The 25,512-nt window shown below is 39.3% G+C and overlaps 1 protein-coding gene across 9 annotated transcripts; it reads left to right on the top strand.

Annotated features, from left to right (window-relative positions):
- The first annotated feature begins 757 nt into the window (after positions 1-757).
- LOC122397638 (probable phospholipid-transporting ATPase IA) lies at positions 758-25,265 on the top strand. Of its 9 annotated transcripts, none has more exons than XM_043396915.1 (23): positions 760-1,416; positions 13,261-13,609; positions 16,316-16,408; positions 16,724-16,962; positions 17,056-17,154; positions 17,224-17,334; positions 17,425-17,672; positions 17,746-18,026; positions 18,104-18,398; positions 18,557-18,705; positions 18,792-19,168; positions 19,256-19,393; positions 19,451-19,603; positions 19,683-19,880; positions 19,951-20,050; positions 20,129-20,373; positions 20,456-20,581; positions 20,665-20,805; positions 20,904-21,022; positions 21,104-21,238; positions 21,331-21,435; positions 23,858-23,955; positions 24,587-25,265. In XM_043396915.1, exons 2-23 carry the CDS (start codon positions 13,276-13,278, stop codon positions 24,682-24,684), a joined length of 3,882 nt encoding a protein of 1,293 aa, XP_043252850.1. In that variant the 5' UTR covers positions 760-1,416; positions 13,261-13,275; the 3' UTR covers positions 24,685-25,265. The 9 variants fall into 9 exon arrangements, with proteins under 9 accessions (XP_043252848.1, XP_043252850.1, XP_043252846.1 ...); XM_043396911.1 differs by having other exon boundaries at positions 762-1,416; positions 18,479-18,705; XM_043396912.1 differs by lacking the exon at positions 760-1,416 and adding an exon at positions 10,382-11,315 and having other exon boundaries at positions 18,479-18,705.
- Positions 25,266-25,512: the final 247 nt, after the last annotated feature.

Below are 25,512 nucleotides of genomic sequence, written 5' to 3'. Positions count from 1 at the left end.
ATTAACAGTACGATAACATTGCAATTATTCATGTAAAAGTGATATACTTTAATAACTGCTCGTTACAATAGTTGGAATGTTACAATAAGAAATGGATATTCTTCTGAATGGCATCCATGGCTGATCAACATAAAATTTGGAGGGAAAAAGGAGAGGGAACGGATGCCAAATATAATATTTTAGCTTCGGGAATTAAATCGGTCCCAAGATATTGATAAAGAAATGTTAGAAATTATATGTACGTACAGCTGCCTAACATGTACAGTATCTTCATTGTGTAGTAGCCCTCGTATCGTCGTTGAACAGATTCCTGCTATCAGACATACAATGTTTCAGTAGGGATACGTCTTTGAATCTTCTAAAAAGTAAATCTGTATTCCACAGAAAATGGACTCGCCTTTTTTAAGTATAATTTTAATTTTATTCATCGGAAAATGTTAGTGTAGAATATGTTATTCTAACCCAACCTAAATTTGTAGGCTACAAGCAGCCCTTCGGTCGGCTACGAGCCAATCTAAATATCATATCGATCGGTCCACGAGTGCTATTCGGAAGAACAGCCTAAAAAATTTCTCTATTCAATCTCGTATTATTCGATAATTATCAATACTGTTGTTAATAGGGTATGGTTATGATACATAATTTTTTTAGTATTTCTTTATTTTCAATATTATAAACAATTTTGTGCTAATATCGTGTGTGTCGCAATTTAAGAAAACACACACGAAATCCGTAATACCGATGCATTAAAATCCGCGGTGCACGCTAGTTACACGAATATTCCGCGTTGCTACAGATAGCGCTCATGTTGATACGTGGCGACACCTGCCCATGGAAAGAAACATTAAACTGAGCGCATCGCGCCATGACACTTGCAGAGGGACGCTGTGTTTCGCGCCCATGGCCCGAGGGGTTAATAATAAATAACCGATTCCGTCACATGTACGCTACTCCTACGTGCTTTACATCCAGTCTTTAGAACCTAGGCAGCGCCTATGACAGACGACGTAAGCCTCGATGGTGTCGCACACGCGGCTTTTTGCGTTTCCTCGAAGTATCGCTCGCGAGCAACTGATACACGCAGATCTCTGAAGCGTTTCAAAAAGAAAGAGAGAGTCAAATAGAGATCGAAAGTAAGCACAATAACAGTTTGCATCGACGTCGACGATCAGTCGATCGTCGATCAGTTCACCGTATGTTCTTATTGCATCGAACGTGATATTATACAGTTTCGTTCGAAACCAGTTTACCCGGGTATAGAACGGGTATGTACTAGTGATTTCATTTCGCGTGTGAGTGTATGCTGTGCAGCTCCTTAGAGTTTACTTGGATTTATCTCCTGACGCTGTGAAATGCTGACAAGCTGGCAACATGAATACGGCAGTATAGTTCATACGGACACACGGCTCTGTATCTGTGAGTACTAGTTTTCTCAGATATTTCATTGTTCTACTGCGACAAATGCGTACGCAAAACGTTAGAGGTTATATCTCGTATGGTCACATTTAAAGTACACGCAGAACGACAGGACAGGTAGAATATGAAGCCGCACTATTGCAAAGATAACGTGATGTTTACACATGCTTGTGTCACAAGGATCGTTCGTACGCGTATAACGAAATAATTTATTACAGTTCTATTTTTTTTCAACTATTGAGTTCGACATTACACACCTATTGACATAAGTATTTGAGAAATTCGTATTATCATCTTATACCTCCTTTCACGATACTAAATAGGACAAGTATAAATCATTGAGAATGTTTATACGTTCTCCTTTATTCTATAGTAAATGATACATCGATCTTTGAAAGTTATATATATTTACAACGCAACTATTCTAGAATTGTAGGACTGTGTATATCTGACAAGAGAAATGGTAACTTTCATTCAATCCACGTTGCCACAAGTTTCTTTTAAATCACGTACTTTTGAACCATGCAACTTCCAGTGAAAATGTCAAACGTGAAACGTCGACGACTCGCGTGTCCTTTATTACAAATACAATAACAGAAATTCGAAACATTTGATCTTGACACGAATTAAAGCCTCTTCTTGTCGTAGTTGAATCTTCGTCCTTGCGATGTTCGCATGTTGTATCTAATTTCTACAATGATCGTATAAGGACATACTCGACTTGGAAACATCACATGGAATAATTTTGCCCGGCGAGTCGTTGAACGTCATCGACTACGATATCACGATAGTACTAATGTCATCTATATTTATGGAATATCCGCGTGACTGCGGTATACCCGTTGCACTTAAACTTGACTACTTGTTGCATAATGCACCGACCACGATGACCTAACTCAACTACCTCTGCAACGTCTTCGTGCGTTTCCTTCTCTCGTACGCGTATCGTAAGTAAACGTCGGCGGTCGGGCAGGTATACGAAACACCCGGTATGCATACGTTTCGTTACGAACGTACGAAAAGTCGATACCTTTCGTTTCTTTCATTCAACAATATGAGCCTGCTGGCCTTGTGGCAAATTTCACCTGGAATGATCGATAAACACGGTGGCGTGTTAATACTAAATACTAGGGTCGATTCACGCTATCGTATGTTCATTTTTCGCTCGAACAAGTTGCAAAAGTAGCTGATTCGTCTCTTCGTTAAACGCGGAGACGCTCTTAACCTAAAAGGGGGGGTTCGAGGTAAATGTCCTCCCGAGGGCCCTCTTGCGCACAATTTCGAAGCAGAATAACAATTTGATGAGAAGGCAACTTTACATTGTACCAAATCGAAAATCCATCGATATATCGCTAAAATCCATTAAATGGTACAACGGTAAACTCCCTAGTTAGCTGAAAACAACCAATCAAATATAATGTTACAGCATCTTTTTATTTTTTAATTACTGGAATTGTGCTCGTAAGGTGACGCTCGCACACTCGCGCTCTTGTAGACACGTATCATCCTATTCAGTTGCAACTTTGTATCCACAATAGGCAACGTTCATGGAGGTAATTTTTTAAATGCGACAAGATTTGTATCCAACGGTTATTATTTTATACATATCCGGTAAGAAACAGACGGGCGGAACTGATCTTTCGTTCTCTCTACAGTCTGTTATACGAATATATTTATAGTGATACAACTTATTTGAGAGTTTTCAGAGATCGTTCGTTACAGTTCCGGAGTTGAGAATGGCAAATTTAAAATAGAGGACGGAACATTCAAAATCAACCGGAGTCGTTTGAAACTTGCTATTTGAACCATTGTCTGGAATTATAATTAGGCTGAAAATCGGTTGTAAGATACTGTTTTAGCGGAGCATAAGTAAGTTTCTATTTCGTTCATTTATTTTTTCATACATCCTCTTCTTTTAAAAGGGTTTTCTACTTTAGATATTTAAAACAATTTTGTTTATTTTCATTTAAATTATTGGAGAATTTTAAGGTAGCCGTGTTTAAAAATCAGCACTTTTGCATTTAATGAAGGACGCGCTGTGATTAAACCAATCACTGAATTTGAATACCGAACTTTGTTGCAGTATACATAATTAAACTACCTGCTCTTAGCTGACGTCCCGAAAAATTCCACCAATAAATTAATCTTCATAAAATTTGGTACACGTAAAATAAGTATCTTGTTGGTTGGGACTAAAATCAAGGATGTCGTGTTGTTTTTTAAATTCGAAGAAAATGCTTGAGACGACATCTTTTGACACTGAATTATCATTATAGTGTTTAAGTGAAAAGATCAGAAATAAATGGCTCTTTTTTCCAATTCTACAGATCTTGATAAAATAACACGCAGAAGTAAGAACGTAGCTTTAGATGGCTCAAATCCGGATCAGCTTTAACAGATAGCACTAGAATCCTGTACGTGGCTTTGTTCCTGCCTATCCGCACACCGTATTGCGTTTGTATGGAGCACGCACACATAACGCAGCAACAGTTAGAGTTACTTGTAACGCGGGACCTGTTCTCTACTAACAGACACAAAGTGAGGGAAGCATCCCTAAGCTCCGGGGCTTATGTTGAACAGGAATGTAGTAGAACGTTCTGATAGCGGAACACGCAGGTAATGGGAGATTCAACTGTATTTTTAAACTCGTGTTAGGGATTAGACCGAATCACGTTTGTCGAATGGAATTGCCTCGACGTTGATTAAAGCACGCGTTGTTTAGACAACGACGCAATACGGAACGAATTTTCTCTCACGTGAGCCGCATATGTCGCTGAACGTCGGCCAGCTTTTCATTTCGTTTGTCCCAATTTCATAAAGTTATTTCTGTGAAGAATGGGGACGGCTTTTGTTTCAGCCCCACCCATTCACCCGTTCTAGCGAATTTATGCCGATGTCATAAAAATCCGGTTTGGCAAAAAGTTCCGCCTTCGATCTTGACGTTGCTTTTCGCGGGTGGTACTTAACAGATCGTGCCAACCGATGTTATCGCGGACTACTTCGAACAGTCTTCGAGCAGCGTTATCAAATAACGATAATAACGACGAAATTTGATGGCATTGATCCATCGTTTATACGTAGTGTGTGCAATCATGATTTTAACCGTAACTCGATTTATATACGCAAACAGGTAGTTTGATGTTTAAGGGAATGCCGTTTGGAACTGATTAACTCACGTGTGCGCGACAGATGCGTCGAAATGCAACCTGTTTCCAAGTGGCTCGCAGATGCATGTCTGCGCCGACAACCGCAAGCTTAGGGACGTTGCCAATTACGAAAACGTGATTTGGAAGCTTGCCCGCGTGCGTAATTAAAATGAAATTCACCAGCGTCGTTTTCTTTCTGGACATTGTATTTATTGTTGATGGAGTGCCCGTCGTTTCTCGAAATCTGTCGTTACGAAATAAAGATAAAGATTTAGGCTACCCGGTGATTTCACTTGATAAATTTTTTAGAAACGACTAGGGCACCGTTGCAACGTAAAATATTTAAAAAAAACAACATCCCGCGATACATAAATTAATTTCTTGCTATTAAATTGGTCGTTCTAGGTCATTTGAAATTTCATTATCATATCGCGTGTGGAAAACCTTTTGCACCGAGCATTACGATTACAGCATAATAAATTCCTTTTATCTGAGAAATTATACTTCGAATTCAACGGCGCAATTAGTAGCAGTTAGTAAATTTATTTCCAGCGTGACGTTGCGTTTTTTTTTCTGTTCGTATTGTTTAAGTAACTCTGATACGCCGATAGGAAAGCGTATAAACCCTTATTATCAGAAGGGCGCGGCATCACGTGTATCCTATCGACAGATCTACGTCGTTCTCGATCGCAAACACGAAACCTAGCCCGTACACCGTATACAGACAACCCACACACCTGTTCGTGTACGCACCCACAAGGGCCGCTCCTCCTTACCACACGATTCTCCCAAGTTATCTGCTTTCACTCCCGATTCGACGAATAGTTTCGTCCACGAACCAATTACAGGGATCACGCGACTTTCTCATAACTTGCTATTTCACTCTAATTCGCTAACATCAATGTTTTAAGCATTGCTTCCGAACGCTCAGCTTTTATCAATCAGGCGAAACTTCCAATGTGAAATACGTATCGTAGGATAGGTCAGAAGTATGGATCGTGTAAATAATTTCGTAGTTTTATTCAGCGAAACATCAGAGCGTTATCGTATTACAATTATTTCGTCGTTGGTCAGTTCGATCTACTATTTACGTAATATTTTATTTCTACTGCTCGATATTCCGTAAGGGTCGCGTGACAGTGTGTTGAAATGTTATAAATAATTCATGTTTATCATTTTCATAATTATTATCATTGTATTAGTTCCCTCGCAGTCTGACAGAAATACGAACTAATATCATGCATGACATGGTAATATATGAACGTCGCCCGTATTTCGATGACGCGACCCTCTATGGATGTTACGCGTCACCCATATCTAACAACTGACACGTTAGTCAACGTATTAACCCCCTGTAATTCCATGCGATTCTCAGGTCACATATTCGTATGTGTATTAGGCGCAAGAAAGAGTTCCGTAATTTTTACAGCGAAGTTCCGTCCATACTTTGTCGCGTAACAAGTTCGAGTAAACGAAGGGGCTATAAATAAATTTATATACCAACGACGTTTTATGCGTTATAAAGTTATAAAATGCATCATCGATATATAAATTTATTTACAGACCCTGCCGGTCATTCAACTTATTAGGGTCAACCTTAGAAATACCAAAGGGGGAGGGTTTTAATACACCGCGAATAAAAATTTTCGATTCGTCGGTAAACCGACTTCTGCTCGCGTTTCAATTGTATATTCGCTCGTGAATTAGAATTCATTAGCGGATTACTTAAACCCGACGTCTGAGGGAACGAAACCACGGGCAAAGGCTAATTTTCGAATGAATCTAAAATTTGTATTCATTATTCATGAATAAAATTTGCCCGATTCTAACCTCAGCTGAAGATGACGTCCTTCGTCGCCTCAGCAACGCGTGGTCGAGCGTTATCATGCAGCAGTATGACCCGTAGGTTTCCTTGACCAGTAAACGGTCTCTTTCGCTCCAATTCATCGCTGAAATTGATCAATCGGCGCTGATAACGAACCGCCGTAACTGTTTCACCTGGTTTGAGAAGCTCATAACAAAGCACGCGTCTCGCGTCCTATCAGGTTCAACGTAAAACTTTTCTACAGTCACAGAAGCGACCAGTAAATTTTTTTTCGCGATTAAACAGATCAGACACGCGTTCGTTACGTCATTATTTAATCAGACGCGTACTACGAGTTTTTCTCTCTGAAATACGCCGTGGATATTCCGGGCCAGGTACTATCAAGCCCTGAATAAAATATAGTCCTCTTCTCGATCCGCCTTATATCTCTTACCGTCTAATTTCAACCCTCGAAGGTTAATGAACGCAGATTCGTTTCCGTCGCGCCGGAAGATGAACTCATTTCCGCGGCTGTAATAATATCAGATGGTAGACGAAACTCGACGATAAAAAGTGTACAGACACCAAGCACGAAAAATCGATGGACAGGATGGCACCCCGGGGAATTGACATTTCCACCGATAGGTCTGACGCGGTAATGTCCTTAACGAGCCCAACCAACACGTTTTCGCTAAAGGGCGACTTTTGCTAATAAAGGTTCCGACATAGAGGTCGGCTATATTTTTCTTCGATCATGATTCCGACAGAGAGGTGCCTTATCCAGAATCGATAAGATTCAATTACTCCGGAGACTCTTTGATCATTCCTACGACGTCTTTTAATCGATTTATTTTCATTATTGATACCCCCTTGCATTCTCTGCCATTATCTTTTTTTTTTCGTGAAAAAAAGCTGGCTTACATCGTACTGCACGTCGATAATCTCCGAGAATGTTCCAGGTTTTACGTACATTCGGCGAATGGTTCGACCAAAATATTCCCCTTTCTTCCATTGTTTAAAATATATCGAAACAATTTGTCGGCGTTAATAAAACATATACGATAAAGATGCGATAATAATAATACTACTGGTGAATATTATTGTTTCCTCTCTGCAACTTCGCGCTGTTATTTCAAGTTTCTATTTATCTCCATATTTATTTTGCGTTTCGTGTTTTCACTCAGTGTTTACTTTTCTCTTCGTCGAAAATATTAAAAAGTTTCAAAATACAGTATGGTAATTCGCAATCGTGTATTGCGCGTTATTGAAATGAATCAGGTGTGCTGCTCGAAATAATTAACGAGAGCTCCGTGCCCGGGAATTAATCGAATCAGGAATTAAAGGAGCACTGCGTCTCCGTGAATTTTTCTAAGAAAAAAACCTAAATTCGAAATTAAATCGAAATATGTTGTATCGATTTGTCGTCGTATATAATATGAAATCTAAAAATAAGTAAATATGGTGCAAATCAATGCTCCTTTCAGGCGGAAAAAGGTGTTCCGTATAGAATTTTCTGCCAGAAAGGTACAACGTCGAATAGTTTGAAATTCGAAGTTCTCTAGTGATCGGCAGAAACATGTATTTCTTTGGATAATATTTAATAACATCAAAAATTCTGTTTGTTTTAGAAAAGGATCTTTTCCAAAAAGTTTGGAGCCACTGCCTTACGTAATAATCTTTCAATCATCTTCTCATATTCTGCTAAATTTAGCGCAACCTGTAACTGCCAAATGATCTAACGCAAGAACCGGAACGCAACGTTAACAAATTTGCAACAATTCGATACGCTTGTGTAATAAAAATCAAAACGATTATTTTGAAAAAATGAAGAGAAGGTACACTATAGTCGGGATCCGTCCCCCATGTCGGAACTAAAATAGATTATATTGCCAGTGCGTGTAGTCGTTAAATAATACAAAACTGCGCTCCGCGAAAGAATTTGTTAAACGTGTGTATAAGATCTTAAGATAGTATCAATATTTGACTAACGGATTGTATCTTGAATTTCAGTTCACCGGCGTGCAATAAATATAAATAATTCCCATGATTTATGGAACTCGAAGCGCTCCATTTTGTTCGGCGCCTCTAAGCGACTGCCTAGGTTTGCCTGTGCCTAATTCCGGCACTGCACCATCCACGATAAATATTTGCACACGTGTGCTATGCATACACATGTTATTACGAAACAATGCAACGTTCATTCTCGGTATATTTTGCATTCAGAACTTGCCTGGAACTGCTCAAAAATAATTAACGACCGAAACCGGACGATGGAAAATAATTACAAGGTTCCGTGTAAAAGCTCGAGCGTAACCTTGAAAACGTCCAAGAAGAGAACCGGCTGGTACGAGATTCGCCATCATGATCCTCTACGGCCGACTGAACCAAATAATCGGACACAAGAAATGTAAATCGGTCCGCTAGCGACAGAAATACACAAGGCGATCATGTTACGTTGTTAAACCCACGTGTTGGACGAGAAAGTATACAAGACATTCTACGGGATACATATTACGACAGTTAATGGATAGCCTAGCCGGTCTAACGAACCGTGATCGGTTACATCCATTTTGTCCAGTTGCTCGTAACCGTCGTCAGCACGTGTTTCGTCCATATGCGATTAAGTATACGCGGAACGCGTAACGGTCGAAATCACGTTGCGGTCTAATTTGTCGAATCAATCGCGGCGATGTCGGAGCTGGCAAGTGGCACGCGCAAAAGTTTGCTGGTGGTTTGTATCGCGAAGAGAAGAGAGAGAGTCGACGCGTCTGTCAGGTAACAGCGTACATGCGTCGTCCCGTCGACATGGAAACCCGCGTCCAGGAAGGGAGACAAAGGACTATAGTGCATGTGCACGTGTGACGAACGAAGGAACGCCACGAAAGATGACTGAAGTCGATAAATAATCGCTGGGACGCGAGTTCGACGTTTCGACGGTATCGCGTCCGTTCCTCGAACCGGAAATCCACTTTCTGCAATCTAATCACGAATTAATCACCGTTATCCGGCACCGTATTCCCCGTGAAATAATTTCGAGAGATAATTTCGCGCGCGACACACTTCGCGACGTTCGTCACGACTCTTTCGTAACTCCTCGACGATTAAGAAGTCGAGGATCGTGGTGCGTCGCGGGTGATAAACAGTGCGCGACGCATTGTAGGGGAGAAAGAAAGTTCTATCGCCTGATCGAAGGGATTGAATTACCATGAGTAAGTAGATTGTGGGACAGCGTGACTTACTGACCAACGCATCCGACCCAGGAATAATATTTATAGCGTATAGGATCCAAACGATTCAAGTCCTCTTCTCGTAAGAATATAGAACTGATCTTTCTTTCTCCTGCAAGTTCGTCGCGCCATGGAAAGCGTACCAGATTCTTTACGCGACGAGGTGTTTCACGGTTTTCCGCGTAGAAAATAGATTAGATGCATAAAACAAAGTTGCCGCGTCACGTGAACCTTATCGGCGTAAAATTTTATAATACACAGCGGGAACACCCGTGGCCACTGATTTCTATCTGAAACGAGATTTTTATGAGAAAGGCCCACGCCACGGGCAGCGTGTGTTCCCCTCGACCATCGTCCTTCGGGAAATCTTGTTCAGTTTTTGCGCCGCGACTTCGCCACACGTCGAACCGCGTCCCCGTTTCGCGGCGTATTGTTTGAAAAAATAAATAGAGGCCTCCTAGAAAGCGTAATTTTACTTGTGATCTCAATTCCGTGCACGCGTGCACCGTTCACGATTGTCTCACCCTAGCCTCGATTGCGTTAGTTCAACGTTTCATCCTACGTGATCAATTACTTCGTTCGTTATGTGTAATGAGCCCTGATGGATGCTACTCGCGGCCAACGCAACCGCGAAAAAGTGTCTCGTGACCGTAGTAAATTATCGAGTTCGTTTTCTCTCGCTGTAACGTCCGTGTCCCAATCACGTTTCCCGTAACTCGTAAGAATTTTACCACGAATCGCGTGACGGCATCGATACTCGATGAATCAATGAAATCGGGCTGTATCGATCGCGGTGAATGGTTGCTTTCCTCCATTGATCTAGTCTTCGGCGTGCGGTCGGTTGTGAACGTCTACGGTGTCCAAGTGCGTACGTACCCGCGACTTGTAACACTCCTCGTGAAGAGAGCGGCACGTTCGTTATCGTTATCGGCGTCAATTTTCACTGGTCCGTCACGTTGCCAGCTTTTAACACACTCTAGCCCTCGTTGCATGTATCACGATCCGGTAATATTACCGCGGCGATGATTGATCGTTGCACAGGGAAGAATCGAATTCTCGCGTGGAGTAGACTTCGTGGAGTGCAAACGTGTTTTGTACACAGTGCTCGCCACTACGCGTCATTGACAAGAGGCTCTTCCCACTGTTGAGCAGATCGTTTCCCTTCTTACGTACGGTTAACTCGTTAAAAAATATACAGTCACGGCGTTGCTGTGCTCGCGACCACGAATCGGATCTGTTTCAGCCTTGAATCGGACGCTCGTGAAACGTATTTCGAATATTTTTACTCGTGCACGGAGTTGTAATACCTGTCCCGCGACTCGACCGGCCAGAAATGTGCGTTCGCCGTTGAATATCCGCGTTACCATCGTCGAACGATCTACAGTGAACGAACCGAACTTCGATTTTGAAGCTTGTCGCGTGGATCGACAAGTTTGATGATTTTTGTTTCGCCGGAGGGGGGATGTGTGTTGGTTTCCGCGTTCGCCGTGACATCAAAGGTGCCTTCGTGAAGAGTAGTCGAGGAAGTGGCTACGCGCCGGTAGGCTGGCAGGTGTTTCGCGTCTGGGAGCTCTGGCATAGATTAGGTGGAATGAACTATTTTCGAACGCACACGTCACCGGGAGCCTGATAGCGCGACAATAATTTTCGACGAGCAGGATCTTAAAAACCGATTGCAACACGGCCACCAAAAATCCGCCTTGGCCGACCCGATTGAAAGTAGTGAGTAGCGACACGTTGATCTTGCTTCCACCTTCGAAAGTAACGCTCGATAACTAAAAAATATTTCACAACGTTTGCAGCACGATTGCGTTGTGTTTCTAGAACCGTGGCGGCAGAATTGTCCCGTGCTTTGGAAATTTCTTTTCTTTGACCGTATTGCCGGTTCTGCGTAACCGATGGTACAAATATATTGGAAACGCGGTGTTTGAATTTGCATAGCGCCTCCGTTCTAATGAAAATAGGACTCGAGAGACAGTTGGTATTGGTGTTAAGGCAACTTTTACGCAAATTAACACGCTTGCACCGGTCCGTCAACGATTCAATTTACTGACATCCGTTCTAAAAATAATTTTTTATTCCCTTCGTTAGTTCTTCTTTGAACATGAGAGGGATTGCCCTGTCTGCCGCTGAAACTATCGACTTTTATTACTTGAACGGTGTTTTTCTCCCCCGATGGGCTTTCACGTTAACGGGAACGTACACACGACACACGTACACACTACCAATACGAACATAATGATTTATCGTCGTTCAACCGTTAATTGTCACAGAGTCTAACAGTGTTCATGCCATGAATCGTGACTGTACACGCCCAGAGCATCAATATTTACTTGCGGTATTAATGATATCGCTGAATCAACCGAGTTACCATTTCTAGATAATCCGAGAAGAACGTTCAAACAATGACCCAAGTATTTTTTTTATGTTCCGTCATTCCATCTAGCTACGATACATCTGTCTATCTTCATTTTCATCTAAATGAACACTGTTACGTAACTCGCTGGTTACGAAAGTATTCACGACCATTGAAAAGTTACTTTTTTAAATTTCAAAACGAAACTTCGTGAACATATTTTGAAATAGTTGAACTATTCAAAAATGTAAAAGAAAAAGAAATGTCAATATTTATCAGTTCCGTACCATTGTTATACTTTTATCTTCGACGTTATGTAATTGTCGTTCTGCATTCTTCGTATCACCGACATACTGGTAAAGTGTTGTACTTTACTGCCTGGCTGTTGCTACGGGCACAAATTTTTTTTTATACAGGTGCGCGTATCTTTCACGAACAGACTGTACAATATCGCGCATTTGCTTACATTATCACTATACGATTACAATTGCGCGCCCAAGCAACTAAAGTTTCAATGATAAAATGGAATATTTCCTAACGAACAGATGAAAATTTAATTGTTCGATCAAATAAACGCCAGGAATAAATTAGCACACGTCAGTCTTGGTGGTTATCGATTATTCGAATGGAATTTTGCCCATCTTTGTTATAAACCAAACAAGTTATACGTCTGTTTGTGTGAAAACGTACGATGTGGTATTGATCGAGATCATAAGTAACATCTACTTTCTATGCTAATAAGAAATAGGAGGCGGAATATCAGAAGTTTTCAGCTTTCACCAAGGAAGCTTTGATCGAAGTTCAAAGAAAGGAAATATTCAATAAAATAAATTGTATGACGGCTTCCTTTTTTACGTACGTTTTGTATTATACTACTGAGATAATATGTGATAAAATATTGATTATTTGATAATGAAAGGGCGGGAGGGTAAGTTCGTAATGTATCCCTTCTATATCTCGACTGCGAACATTTCTGACCGTACGACCAAATAACCGTAATTCACGCAGTTCGGATAACCACCGCTGAGAAAAATGGCTGCCGCATAGAGTGCGACTATCCAGGCGACCGTGACCGTACTCGGTCACGCACGCTTAAAATTCAAAACACGATATACCGATCCTCGAAACCTCTCTAGAGAGAAAAAGATTCAAACTGGATTGTTTAACCGGGCTTTGAACCTGAACCGTATCAACGACTGGATAACCGGTCTATCAATTGATCCATTCAGACTGTTCGCAGATTCTGTCTCCTTAAACCTAATACATCCGTTATGACCGCGGTCTGCATTAACCAATTTTAACTGCTTTTAGGCCCCGCTGCATTCAATGCAACCAACTGCCAGGGGGAGCCCCCGGGTTCCCAGTCCTGGCTCGTTGCGTCCTTTCACACCTCCGGATCTCTCTTCCATACCTCATATGGACGGTACACCCCCGCAAGGCAGCGGTGTTCGTAGCAGTTTCTCATCCGCCAGTGGCCGTGGCAACGACGGAAAGCAGGAACAGCCCGGGCCTTATATAATTGGTAGTCCCATCGATCTGGGGAGTATCGACAACGTTGACAATATCGGCCTACGAATAGACCCTCTATCGAGCGGACGGCGAAGGACACGCGAGCACATCGAGTTGCAGGAGGCTGGGCCGCCCGTGTCGAGTTCCGAAGGTGAGATATCATCCTATGTATTAATAATGCTTTCTGTACTCGATGCCTGTAAACTGTTTCTATGGTCGATAGTAGTGACTGCACAGCAAGAATTAAAAACGAGGTAGAAACTATCATTGGATACAGAGTCGAAGTGGAGTGATCGTTGTTAAACTAAAGACGCATAGGTCAGGGAAATATTGAGGCGGTCTATAAATGGATTATTGTACCGCGGCTGATCAATATTGTCAAGATAAAACATTTTTCACTGTTATAACAATGTTGTAAAAGTGATAGACATCGATGAAATTAATGATATCTACACGCGCGACGTTAAAGGTTAAAGGTTTAATATTAAGAAACATTTTTTGTGTTAAAATGCGTTTTCCTTATTTGATGATAATTACTTCCAAAGAATGGGATAGACATCAGCTAAATCGGAAAAGGAATTTTAAATATTCATGAGTTTGTATCGCATTGATGCTCGTTTCATAGCTTTCCTATATGCGTCACGCTTTGCGAACGCATCGAAGCGCTGCACCTCTATCAAAGTAGCGTGAGCGGATTGTCCAATAAGGTTTGATATCCCTCGTGTGGAGCCACCCCAGCGGAGTTGTCCTTGGCCCGTAGTCTACGGACATCGTGGTTGTTTATTGACGCAACCTTACCGTACACGTCCCCGTATACGCGGCAAGTGCCAGTGGAGTACAGCACGGTGCTGACATCAACTTGTTGCCGGCTGCAAGCGCATGCGTTTTCGGGGTAGCACGTGTGCAGGGCTGTCGCATTTTGTGGACACCCCCTCCTCAGTGTTGTATCAAACAATTACGAAACCCGTGCCTTCTACAAATCTCATTTCCAGTATTGCGATCACGTTGATCCAACGTGTACAATTTTTATGTCGAAGACATTGATGCATTTAATCGCATTATTACGTTTCCGTACATTTTTCCAAACACTTTATTCATAGCTGCAACAACATATTCGACTTTTTCCATCCATTTGTGCCAGTAGAAATTCATTAATGCCGGATGTTAAAGTTTATTAAAAAGATACGTCTGAAATAAGTATCGTATGAGTATCGTAAATAGCATCCATGAATTATTCGATTGTCGACAATCTATGAGGGTCACATATACCACGGCGGAGAAGCCACTGTATATCCAGTGCCACCTACGGGCTCGAATCAGTGTATCGCGAGCAAATTTGCAAGCGGGATATGAGCAGAGGAATCTTCAGTTTCAGAACTTATACGAATGTTTAGTTTCGGTTGACGTTGTTTCTTGTGCATCGATCTATAAGTCTGTATTTACTCATATTCGTGGTTCTGCGAGTCAACAGGGGTGTGGCGAGATACGCGAAGCTCACTCCGGCACAATGACGCAGATATGTAGTTTGTTTAACCGATCGTTATCTCGGGCGGATAAAGCGTACTATTAATGTACGTTAACTACTGTTTCGTGGTGACAGTGCGTATGTACGTGTTTCGCAGGAACGTTGACCATCTATATAAGTTGAAAAATCGTTTATGAGATGCCAAAACAATATCGGAGATTAATTTCGATCGTTACTACCTGATCAATAGCGAACGAAGATGCATATCTGAGGGTACTCGTTCTACTGATATCCGCCTCTTAAATTTAGTATAGGTCGTTACTTCCTGTTTTTCCGTTCAATTCCATTTAATTGTTATTTTCCTTGTTCGAGCAGGCTGTTGTCTCACTTCCAATTTCGTTCATGTACTTGTTATACAACTTGTTTCAGTAGTGGTGACGTACAGATAGATAATATATCGCCGGAAGTTATTATACAATGATTGGCGTTGAAAAACTGTGAGATACACAAGCACAAATATTTTGCTTGGATTCGTGTCGCGAAACGATGTATGCATAGCATCGTAATTGGTCGGTGTATATTGAAATTTGATAGTGACGTTTTTTGTTCCCTGTAATGTGATCCAGCGTAGTATATCGTATCAGTAACAATGTGTAACGCGTGATTATAACAAAGTGATAATATTTATGTTAGCACATGTTGTTTGTAGTAACATACCCATGACCTTGAGAGACCATCGATTTTAAAAATGTGTAATTTGGCATGGTCTGTAATTAAGTTGATTCGAAATTGGACTTTATCACAGTATTGTGTGTGCCCGTGTGGTTAAACATTCTCTGCTAATACAATCACCTTGCATTGCTTATATCACGAATATAATTTTATGTGATGACATAAACGGTTTTCTTTTTCCAGTCGTAACGTACGCAAATATAGTCGCATCAAAAGTATTTTAAACCGGCCCAACACACTAAGGTATACGGGGATTATTTTCACCAAGTATTTTTCCCCGGATGATGTGATCCCCACTGACCGCAATAAACCATTTCATTTTAATGGAACCTTCCTTAAATACACAGCTATAACCTCGAAGATGATAACACGTTTCCGAATCATGTCAAATATGTCATTTTGTTCTTGGATAACGTAACAAAATGTTTCTTGCCGTGGTTGACGTAAAGTTGACTCACGTAATTTATCGGTCGATGAAATTTGTTCGGAACGAATTATAAAATCCTTATCGCTATAATCTTGAAATCACTAGATTGTATGTATTATTGTCAATGCTTTATCAACATTGTACTGCGCTAGTATATCTTTGTACAGTGTTTTCTTATCGTTGGTTAAGTATGATTCGAATCGACGAAGTGATGTGAGAGACGTTTAATTTAGCAAACACCAATATGGAAATAGTGCGTACTAAGGTGATACAATGGTACAACGAACTCAGTTCCCGCATTCAACTTTATTTGCACGCTCAAAATCGTAAGTTAATGTATCAAAAAAATAATATACTTAGACAAGTGATCGGGTTAGACGTGTAACATGTACGTGACTATCGTAATCAAATAAGAAAAGTAAAGTTCCGAGAAGAAATATAACGTTGTTTTTTTTTTTTTAGATAACAATTTTGATCAAATATTAGCACAGTTCTTCGAATCGTTTGAACGTTTACGAAACCTTTCGAATTATCTATAACGAATTAATATTGCAACGATATTGAAGTTTTAAGAAAGCAATAATAGCAAACGGTGACAAATTATGTTTGTATAATGAAAATCATTATTTTTTTTTATGTAGTTGGTCCAATAAGAGCGGAAAATGGCGGGTCTCAAGGTGGCGATCAACGCTCCTCACGGCAACACGATAACAATGAAGAACGGGTGGTTTTTATTAATGCCCCTCATCAACCCGCGAAATATAAAAACAATCGCATTTCCACTGCGAAATATTCATTTCTTTCGTTCATACCTATGTTCCTTTTTGAACAATTTCGGCGATATAGTAATTGCTTCTTCCTGTTCATTGCTCTTATGCAGGTACTTTTAAAATACAGATACATTTCCCTATTTTATATAATAGAAATATTACAAATTATCGAGTGCTTTTATATTTCTTTATTTTAAATTTAGCAAATACCAGATGTGTCACCAACAGGACGATACACAACTTTAGTTCCATTAATTTTTATTCTTAGTGTATCTGCATTGAAAGAGATAGTTGAAGACATTGTAAGTATTCTATATTGTAACATTCCTTTTGTTTAATAAAATATGTTGTATTAGTATTCTCTATTACAGAAAAGGCACAGAGCAGACGATGAAATAAACATGAGAGAAGTGGAAGTTTTGAGGAATGGTCAATGGCAATGGATTCAGTGGAGAAATGTTGCAGTTGGCGATGTGGTTAAGGTTGTACACTAGTTTTACTAGATCTATTAACGTGATAATGATTAATACACTCTTGCTAGAATTGGTTTCTTTCTTTTTTAATTTATGTAGGTCCACAACAATAATTTCTTCCCTGCTGATTTGATCTTATTATCGTCATCAGAACCACAGGGTATGTCTTTCATAGAGACTGCCAATTTGGATGGGGAGACAAACTTGAAAATCCGGCAAGCCCATCCTGATACTGCCAGTTATTTGGATACTGCAGAATTAATGAATCTTCATGCAAATGTCCAGTGTGAAGCACCAAACAGGCATCTATACGAATTTAATGGAGTGTTACGGGAAACTAATAAACAGTATGATTCTTTTTTCTTATAAAAATTAAAAAATATTACCACTTCGTAAGGTAACATATTTGTACAATTGTAGAAGCGTAGCTTTGGGACCCGATCAAGTACTGCTTCGCGGTGCAATGCTACGGAATACGCGTTGGGTATTTGGTGTGGTAATTTATACAGGACATGATACAAAACTTATGCAGAACAATACTACAACTGCACCATTAAAAAGATCGACCTTAGACAGACTGACCAATACACAAATACTCATGTTATTCTTTATACTTCTTTTGCTGTGTGTTCTATCTGCTGTGTTTAATGTTTTGTGGACAAAAGCTAACAAGGACGGATTATGGTATTTAGGTTTAAAAGGTGTGAAATTAATTAATTGATTTATGTTTTTCTTCATATTATAGTTAGAAAATTAAATAATCATTTATTTATTTCAGAGGAAATGACTAAGAACTTTGCTTTTAATTTATTAACATTTATTATTTTATTTAACAATTTGATACCAATTTCATTGCAAGTCACGTTGGAAGTTGTGAGATTTGTTCAAGCTACATTCATTAATATGGACATTGAAATGTATCATGCAGAAACAGATACTCCTGCAATGGCTCGTACCAGTAATCTTAACGAAGAGCTTGGTATGGTTAATTATGTATTCACTGATAAAACTGGAACACTTACGAAAAATGTAATGGAATTTAAACGATGTTCAATTGGTGGTAAAATATACGAGTATGTTTTTTTAAATTATATCGCTTACCTTATCACATACTTAACCTCGTAGTTTTGTTTCAAACGGTTGTGTCTTGCAGTTTGCCAAATCCTTTAAATGACGATGAGGGTGGTAGTAGTGTTAACAATGAACTAGTTAAAGACATACTTGAAGGAAGAGCTGTACAAGATTCTTCTCGTCCCGGTGATAAGAAAATTGCAAACCATGCAACAGTAGTGCATGAGTTTATGATTCTGCTATCAGTATGTCATACTGTTATTCCCGAAAAGATAGATGATACTATAATTTACCATGCTGCATCTCCAGGTTATTTATTAATTCACAAATAAGCATTCTGTAAAACACTGTTCGTGTTTTAATCTTGTATGTATTATTTTTGTCTCATTTCATAGATGAAAGAGCATTAGTAGATGGAGCGCGTAAATTTAATTATGTATTCGATACTAGAACGCCAAGTTATGTGGAAATAGTAACTTTGGGCGAAAGGCTTCGATATGACGTATTGAATGTAATAGAATTCACGTCGGCTAGAAAAAGAATGTCGTTGATCGTAAAAACGCCAGAAGGAAAAATCAAACTTTTTTGCAAAGGAGCTGATTCCGTTATTTACGAAAGGCTATGCCCGGCTCCTGTGGAAAATAGCGATCCGGATCAGGTTAGCTTAGACGATTTCCGAGATGCAACACTGGAACATTTGGAATTATTTGCAACTGAAGGTTTAAGAACACTTTGTTTTGCTGTTGCCGATATACCTGACAATTTTTATCAAGTATGTGTTACTTATTTCTATTTTGTTATTTCGTTTTACTGTATTAAATCACGAATAACATGATGAATTGTTTTTTTTCTGTAACAGTGGTGGCGTGAAACATATCATACGGCAACAATCAGTTTGGGGAATCGTGAGAAAATGATCGATAATGCAGCAAATCTTATTGAAACAAAATTAAGATTGTTAGGAGCCACTGCAATTGAAGATCAGTTACAGGATCAGGTATATAATTTTTATTGAATACACATATTCTTAAAAATAAATGATTATTTATTTAAGGTACCAGAAACGATACAATCACTGTTACAAGCTGATATCAATGTTTGGGTATTAACTGGGGATAAGCAGGAGACCGCCATTAATATTGGCTACTCCTGTAGATTGATTACACATGGAATGCCATTGTACATTATTAATGAGTCGTCATTAGATGTAAGACAAAATAATGAGATTACATTCGTTCACATAAATTTACTTTGCAAACATTATTGAAATCGGCATACACTTTTAGAAAACGAGAGAGGTTATAATACAACGCTGCCTCGATTTCGGGATCGATTTAAAATGCCAGAATGAAGTAGCCCTTATTATAGATGGAAATACATTAGATTTTGCATTATCCTGTGATATTAGAATGGACTTTCTGGATTTATGTTCATCTTGCAAAGTTGTTATTTGTTGCAGAGTTTCACCAATGCAGAAAGCTGAGGTGATTTTTATAATTTTTAAAATTCGCAGTGTACATATTACTGTGTCCTTAACATAGAAATTATTTTTAGGTAGTTGATTTAATTACAAGTAATAAAAAAGCCGTGACGCTTGCGATCGGAGATGGCGCAAACGATGTTGCAATGATTCAGAAAGCCCATATTGGCGTTGGTAAGATTCATAGTATTTTAGCTTTGTTAGAAATAAAAAGGAATATGTACCATACATTTTGTGGTTTTGTATCTTTAGGAATTTCTGGCGTTGAAGGTCTTCAAGCAGCCTGTGCTTCTGACTATTCTATCGCACAGTTTCGTTTTCTGAAACGCCTATTGTTTGTTCATGGTTCTTGGAACTATAGTAGAATGTGTAAACTGATATTATACTCATTTTACAAAAATATTTGTCTGTATGTAATTGAATTGTGGTTTGCTATGTATTCCGGCTGGTCCGGGCAAATCCTTTTTGAAAGATGGTCTATCGGTCTCTACAATGTTGTAAGTCGCGTTGTAATTTTATTTCATTCTAATACAATTGTTATAGCGCAACAAATAAATGACGGTACATCGTTTACATTAGGTATTTACAGCAGCACCTCCATTAGCTATGGGACTTTTTGATAAAGTATGTTCAGCAGAAACTCATTTAGCTCATCCGGGATTATATGCTACTAAGAATACTGGAGAGTCGTCATTTAATATTAAGGTATTATACTATTTCTTCGATGATATTTAATTGGACGTGAAATGCTGTATTGTATAAAATTTAAGTATTCCTTACTTGTTTAGGTATTTTGGGTATGGATCATAAACGCTTTAATACATTCATCTCTGCTTTATTGGTTATCACTAATGGCTCTAAAAGAGGACGTAATATGGGGAAACGGTAGAGAGGGTGGTTACATCGTCTTGGGAAATTTTGTGTATACTGTACGTTTCAAATTACACGATAGTATTGGTACACTATCGATTTTTAATGAAGCCGATTTTTTTAAAGGACAAGTAATAACATTTATGTTTGTTAACAGTATGTTGTAGTGACAGTGTGCGGAAAGGCAGGTTTAATAATAAATTCTTGGACGTGGGTCACTCATTTAGCAACATGGGGATCTATTTTGCTTTGGTTCTTATTTATTCTTATATATAGGTAAATTTTGCGACTTATTTTTATTACGTTGTTTGTGTTGAAGATAGTCAAAGATATCCTTAACAATTTGTGTGTTTTCAGTAACTTTTGGCCTACATTCAATGTGGGTGCCGTAATGTTAGGCAATGATAGAATGCTGTTTTCTTCGCCTGTCTTTTGGCTGGGTTTGGTACTTATACCGTTAGCAGTATTGCTTTTGGATGTTACAGTTAAGGCGTAAGTACATATCTATTATAATATAATATTATCTAACCAGTTTAAATCTCTTAGGTGTTCTATAAACGTATGCCAAATGTACCCTGTTCCAGAGTGAAGAATACAGTGTGGAAGTCTGTAACCGCGGCTGCTAGAGAAAATGAAATCCGGAAATCCGACCCTGGAGACATATTTAACAGCCATGATTATAGAAGCTCGTAAGTGTTTTTTATTATTATTATATACGATCTGTCAGTATTACACAAACGGTTATCATTCAAAGATCAAATTCCGTCATACAAACGCATTAGGTTCTAATGTTTAATGAATGTTGTACATGGATCGAGAAACTACACTTACTAATTAATATCTACAAGTTACCGGTCGTACTTTTTAGAAATGTTACAAATTGGCAAATAACAAACATGCGACAGTGTACACATTGCATGATGTATTGGTAGATTAACAAAAAATACATTGATTATTTTTTAACATGCATGGCTTATTGGGTGTAATTTTTTTTAGCAATTCGTGTTTGTAAAAAAAGAAAATTCAGATTCCTATTAAATTTTCAAAATTCATTGTTAATAAAACGAACACTTAGGTGCATGCACATCGCAGTGTATCGTTTTAACGTTAGTTGAAGTGATATTTATGATTTGTTTTTGTAGCAATTTTTTATCAGGCGATAAAGTCACAGCTAATAACGCCGCTAAAGTTCTTAATAACAATACGGTTGATGTTTATTGGATTCCCATTCAGTAGAAAAATAAATATTACAACAGGTGGTCGAAGTCACGTTCGAGGAGGCGATGGTTAATTTGGCGTTGGTTCTCGATTTGGTCGCCGCGAAGGCGTAATAAGATCAGAATCTTCCCACTTGCGTTCGTTTGGCGTGATTTATGGCTCACCCATCATACTGAGCATGCTTCGTCTGCACCATTCCGTATTCCAAGACCCTAAAGAATTTCTACAAATTCCCACCTAATCTGGATCCAGTAAGCATTCCAACATATTACCTCTTTACCTATCCTTGAAGTTTTTTTTACTGTTTCGTACTTGTTACCTAATATTTATATGTCGCTGTGATTATAACTAATTTTGTACCTATGTAGTACAAAGTCTATTACATATTTATATACAAATAAGGCATACAATGTTTTCTTCTTCTACCTATTAGAAGTAAAATCGGGTTCTAAGGTTAAGGAATTGTTTTGGGCTACCACATATCATTTCTATCATTAACAATAATATTTCCTATGTTATTTCTTACTCGATTCATCGTTTCACTCTGTTAGTAATTAATCCTACCACAACGTTGTGCACACACCTAATTATCCCTTATTTGTTGTAGGAATTAATAAGCGATATTTATATTTGTAAATAGCAGTGCAGATACCCAGGCTTCCACAAAAAAATACTACGCGTACATACGCAGTGATGATTTTGTTTACATAATTACGTTTTATCGTTTAACCCCTGCACGTTAATTTACATTTCGTTTAACACACGTAGGCTTCTGTAGAATAAGGCGTAATCAGAAACAATGTAAATAGTACAGATTTTTATATTGGGAATAAACCGATTCTCCCGCTGGGGATCACTAACTACTTGGCACAAAAGGAAGTACTGTTTGTTAATACGGTTTTCTGGTATGTTTTATTCGCGGTATCCCGTGAAGGCCTGTGCATGCCATCGCCGACCTCGCGAGGTGTAAGTACCCCTAGTAGTACGTAACTCGTAGCACTCCTATAATTTTGCACCTTCCGGCGAAAGCACTGCTAGTTAATCAAACCGCATGATCGTTCAGCGTTTCGCTAGCGAGTGCACCGCGGGTATGCGCAACTGCTATCACGTATTCCACTCGCAGTCTTTAATACTCTTCACGCTTCTTTAACACTCTTTCCTGTATCAAGGTGTTGCATGGCGATTAAATTAAAACTGTGAGCTTCCAGGTATACGATGTAAGGTGTAAGGTGTAAGGTGTAAGGTGTAAGCTGCGACCACGTGGAAAATAATTTTGCCGAATGATGTTTCATTCCGAGGACATAAGAGTAAACACAGTTAAAACCGCGTAATCGAAGGATTATGGATACCATATTGGGACTTTCAAGATTACTCAGAGTACACTGAGGTTGTAAGAATCGCATCGAGACTGTTTGTCTTTAAACTATGTTCTTGGACTCTGAGAACACACTTCGGTTCTTCAGAATGTAAATATTCCACGGTATTCTCAAACATTTGGTAACGCCGTCCGCGACGTTGGCGGCGATGTCGAAATCCTCTTTCCGGAAAGGACACGGTTATTTCGAATAGTTTGCGACTGCAAGAACCCAAGCGGTGAAAGCCTCAAGAATCTGAACAGAATCTCGGCATGATTATTTTCCATGGAAGGTCGGAAGGAGGCATTAGGAAAGTCGCGCACCGCAAATTATTCAGCAACAATCGCACCGCATGAGTCACTATAGATAGTTAATCATCAGATAGATTGTCAAGAGAAGGCAACGCGCGACAGTTTAACAGATCATCGATTCGAAAAAGTTCTCGAGGCAAAATAATATCCGATAATACGATTTAATGAGGACGGCCAATGGTCTGTCGAGGGTTTCTAAAACGATTTTTGGATGCACGGCTTTGCAGATTGACGGAGACGGCACGGCTACTGAAAAACGTAAAAAGTGTTTTCACCAGGCGATCGAACACCGCCTCCAGAGTTAATGTCGAGGTGGAGCTATCACGTAAGTTGTTTTGTCTACACGAATAGGCTGGTATTGAGAAGGAAAACTAACAGCAAACATGAAATACTTCCAAGCGAATCAGATTGTACAGATTCTTTCTTTTCTAATCTCGTCGTACGGTACCTTCTTTTTCTTTCTAACAAACATGTTCAAAGGCACGCGCTTCAATCTTCCACGGCTTTCGTTCAATTCTAGATAAAAGGCAGTCTTTCGATAGACGAATAATATTCCACGACAAACGCACTTGCACTAGTTTCTATCACATGTCTGAACAGTGTACATATATGTTACTAGATCTTAGCGTAGACTAACAATCCCTTCTCAAAGAGTCTTTCAATTCCTACTAATCTTTCGTGCAGAGATGGGCAACATTTTATTATAAAATTCAAATAACGAATATAAGGTTGTCTTTTATTCGTCATTTGTAATTTTTAATCTTGTAGACAAAAATTGTCCATTTCTGCCTTTGTGAAACTAATTCCTTATAATATGAGTGACTATCAAGGAATATCGTTCTAGCTTCAAAACTAATAATCCTGTAGATCTTGCATGTATGTTGACTATTTTGGTGTTATGACAACAGAGACTAATAGGTTGCGATCTTTATTATTGCACACGCTGCACCATGCAGATGGATTTGCATTCTCTCAAGAGGAAGGAGGCTCGGTGACTCAGACGGATGTGATCAGAGCTTACGACACAAATCTTCCGAAACCAGGCGGCATGTGATCTTAATAATAGCGAAAGAACTATACAGATGTATATTATAAACAAGGTACCTCTTCTCAAGCCGATCAAAAACCAACAGATTAGAAGCGTTTAGGGAATACACGGTATTCGCGTAAGCCCCCTACGTAACGCCTGTCTACGTTTCACGACTGACTCGATGTTTCGCTCGTTCACCTCTGACCGGGAGCTTACTGTTTTTGATCGACGATGGGCCTCAAAACAAATAGTATTATCAAGACTATCAAAACGACGATCGAATCGTTTTTTGAAATTATAACACGGTTACGCGCGTGAACATTACATTAGAAACTCCGACGATATCCTAGATACTTCTTTTTGATACTCTACGAGATTTATTGTATTTATAGCGTACCTCGAACTTGGTCTTGTAAAACCTTATATACTCGTTCGTGATAACTCTTGTTGCTATCGTGCATTTTCGATGCAGTGCATTTGTAAGCGCATTTCACTTTCATTCGAAATTTTAGGGAAGTCGTCTCTCACCGGGACACGCTTGGATTTTTCGTTTTTCGTAGCGCAACGGGAACGTACGGTTATCGAATAAATTAAATGGATAAAAAGATAAAAACAAAAAAAAAAAAAATGTAAGATCGCGAGGATCGCATAACGCGCGATCGGAGTATACGTAAGGCGGCAACAGAGTTAGATTATCGATCGTGAACGCAAACGTTTGTTCTAAAACATGTATTGTACTACAGAAACTAAGAAACGAACTAAATGGCGTTAGAACAGTCATCGTACGGCAATCTGTCGTCGAGCACATTTTCGAACACAGACTCTTCTTGGAAAGTAATAGATTATATTTTT

Source organism: Colletes gigas, unplaced genomic scaffold (genome assembly GCF_013123115.1).
Source record: "Colletes gigas isolate AHSC1104 unplaced genomic scaffold, ASM1312311v1 Colletes_gigas_Sc00010, whole genome shotgun sequence".
In the NCBI taxonomy this organism is placed as follows: Eukaryota; Metazoa; Arthropoda; class Insecta; order Hymenoptera; family Colletidae; genus Colletes; species Colletes gigas.
This window is presented reverse-complemented; position numbering and strand designations above follow the sequence as displayed.

Coding starts and splice junctions, on each gene's coding strand:
- LOC122397638 (XM_043396911.1), top strand. CDS start 13,276: ATGCAACCAACTGCCAGGGGGAGCCCCCGGGTTCCCAGTCCTGGCTCG. Junction 16,963..17,055: donor TGTTCATTGCTCTTATGCAG/GTACTTTTAAAA, acceptor TTTTAAATTTAG/CAAATACCAGATGTGTCACC. Junction 18,399..18,478: donor ATTGGTGGTAAAATATACGA/GTATGTTTTTTT, acceptor TGTGTCTTGCAG/TTTGCCAAATCCTTTAAATG.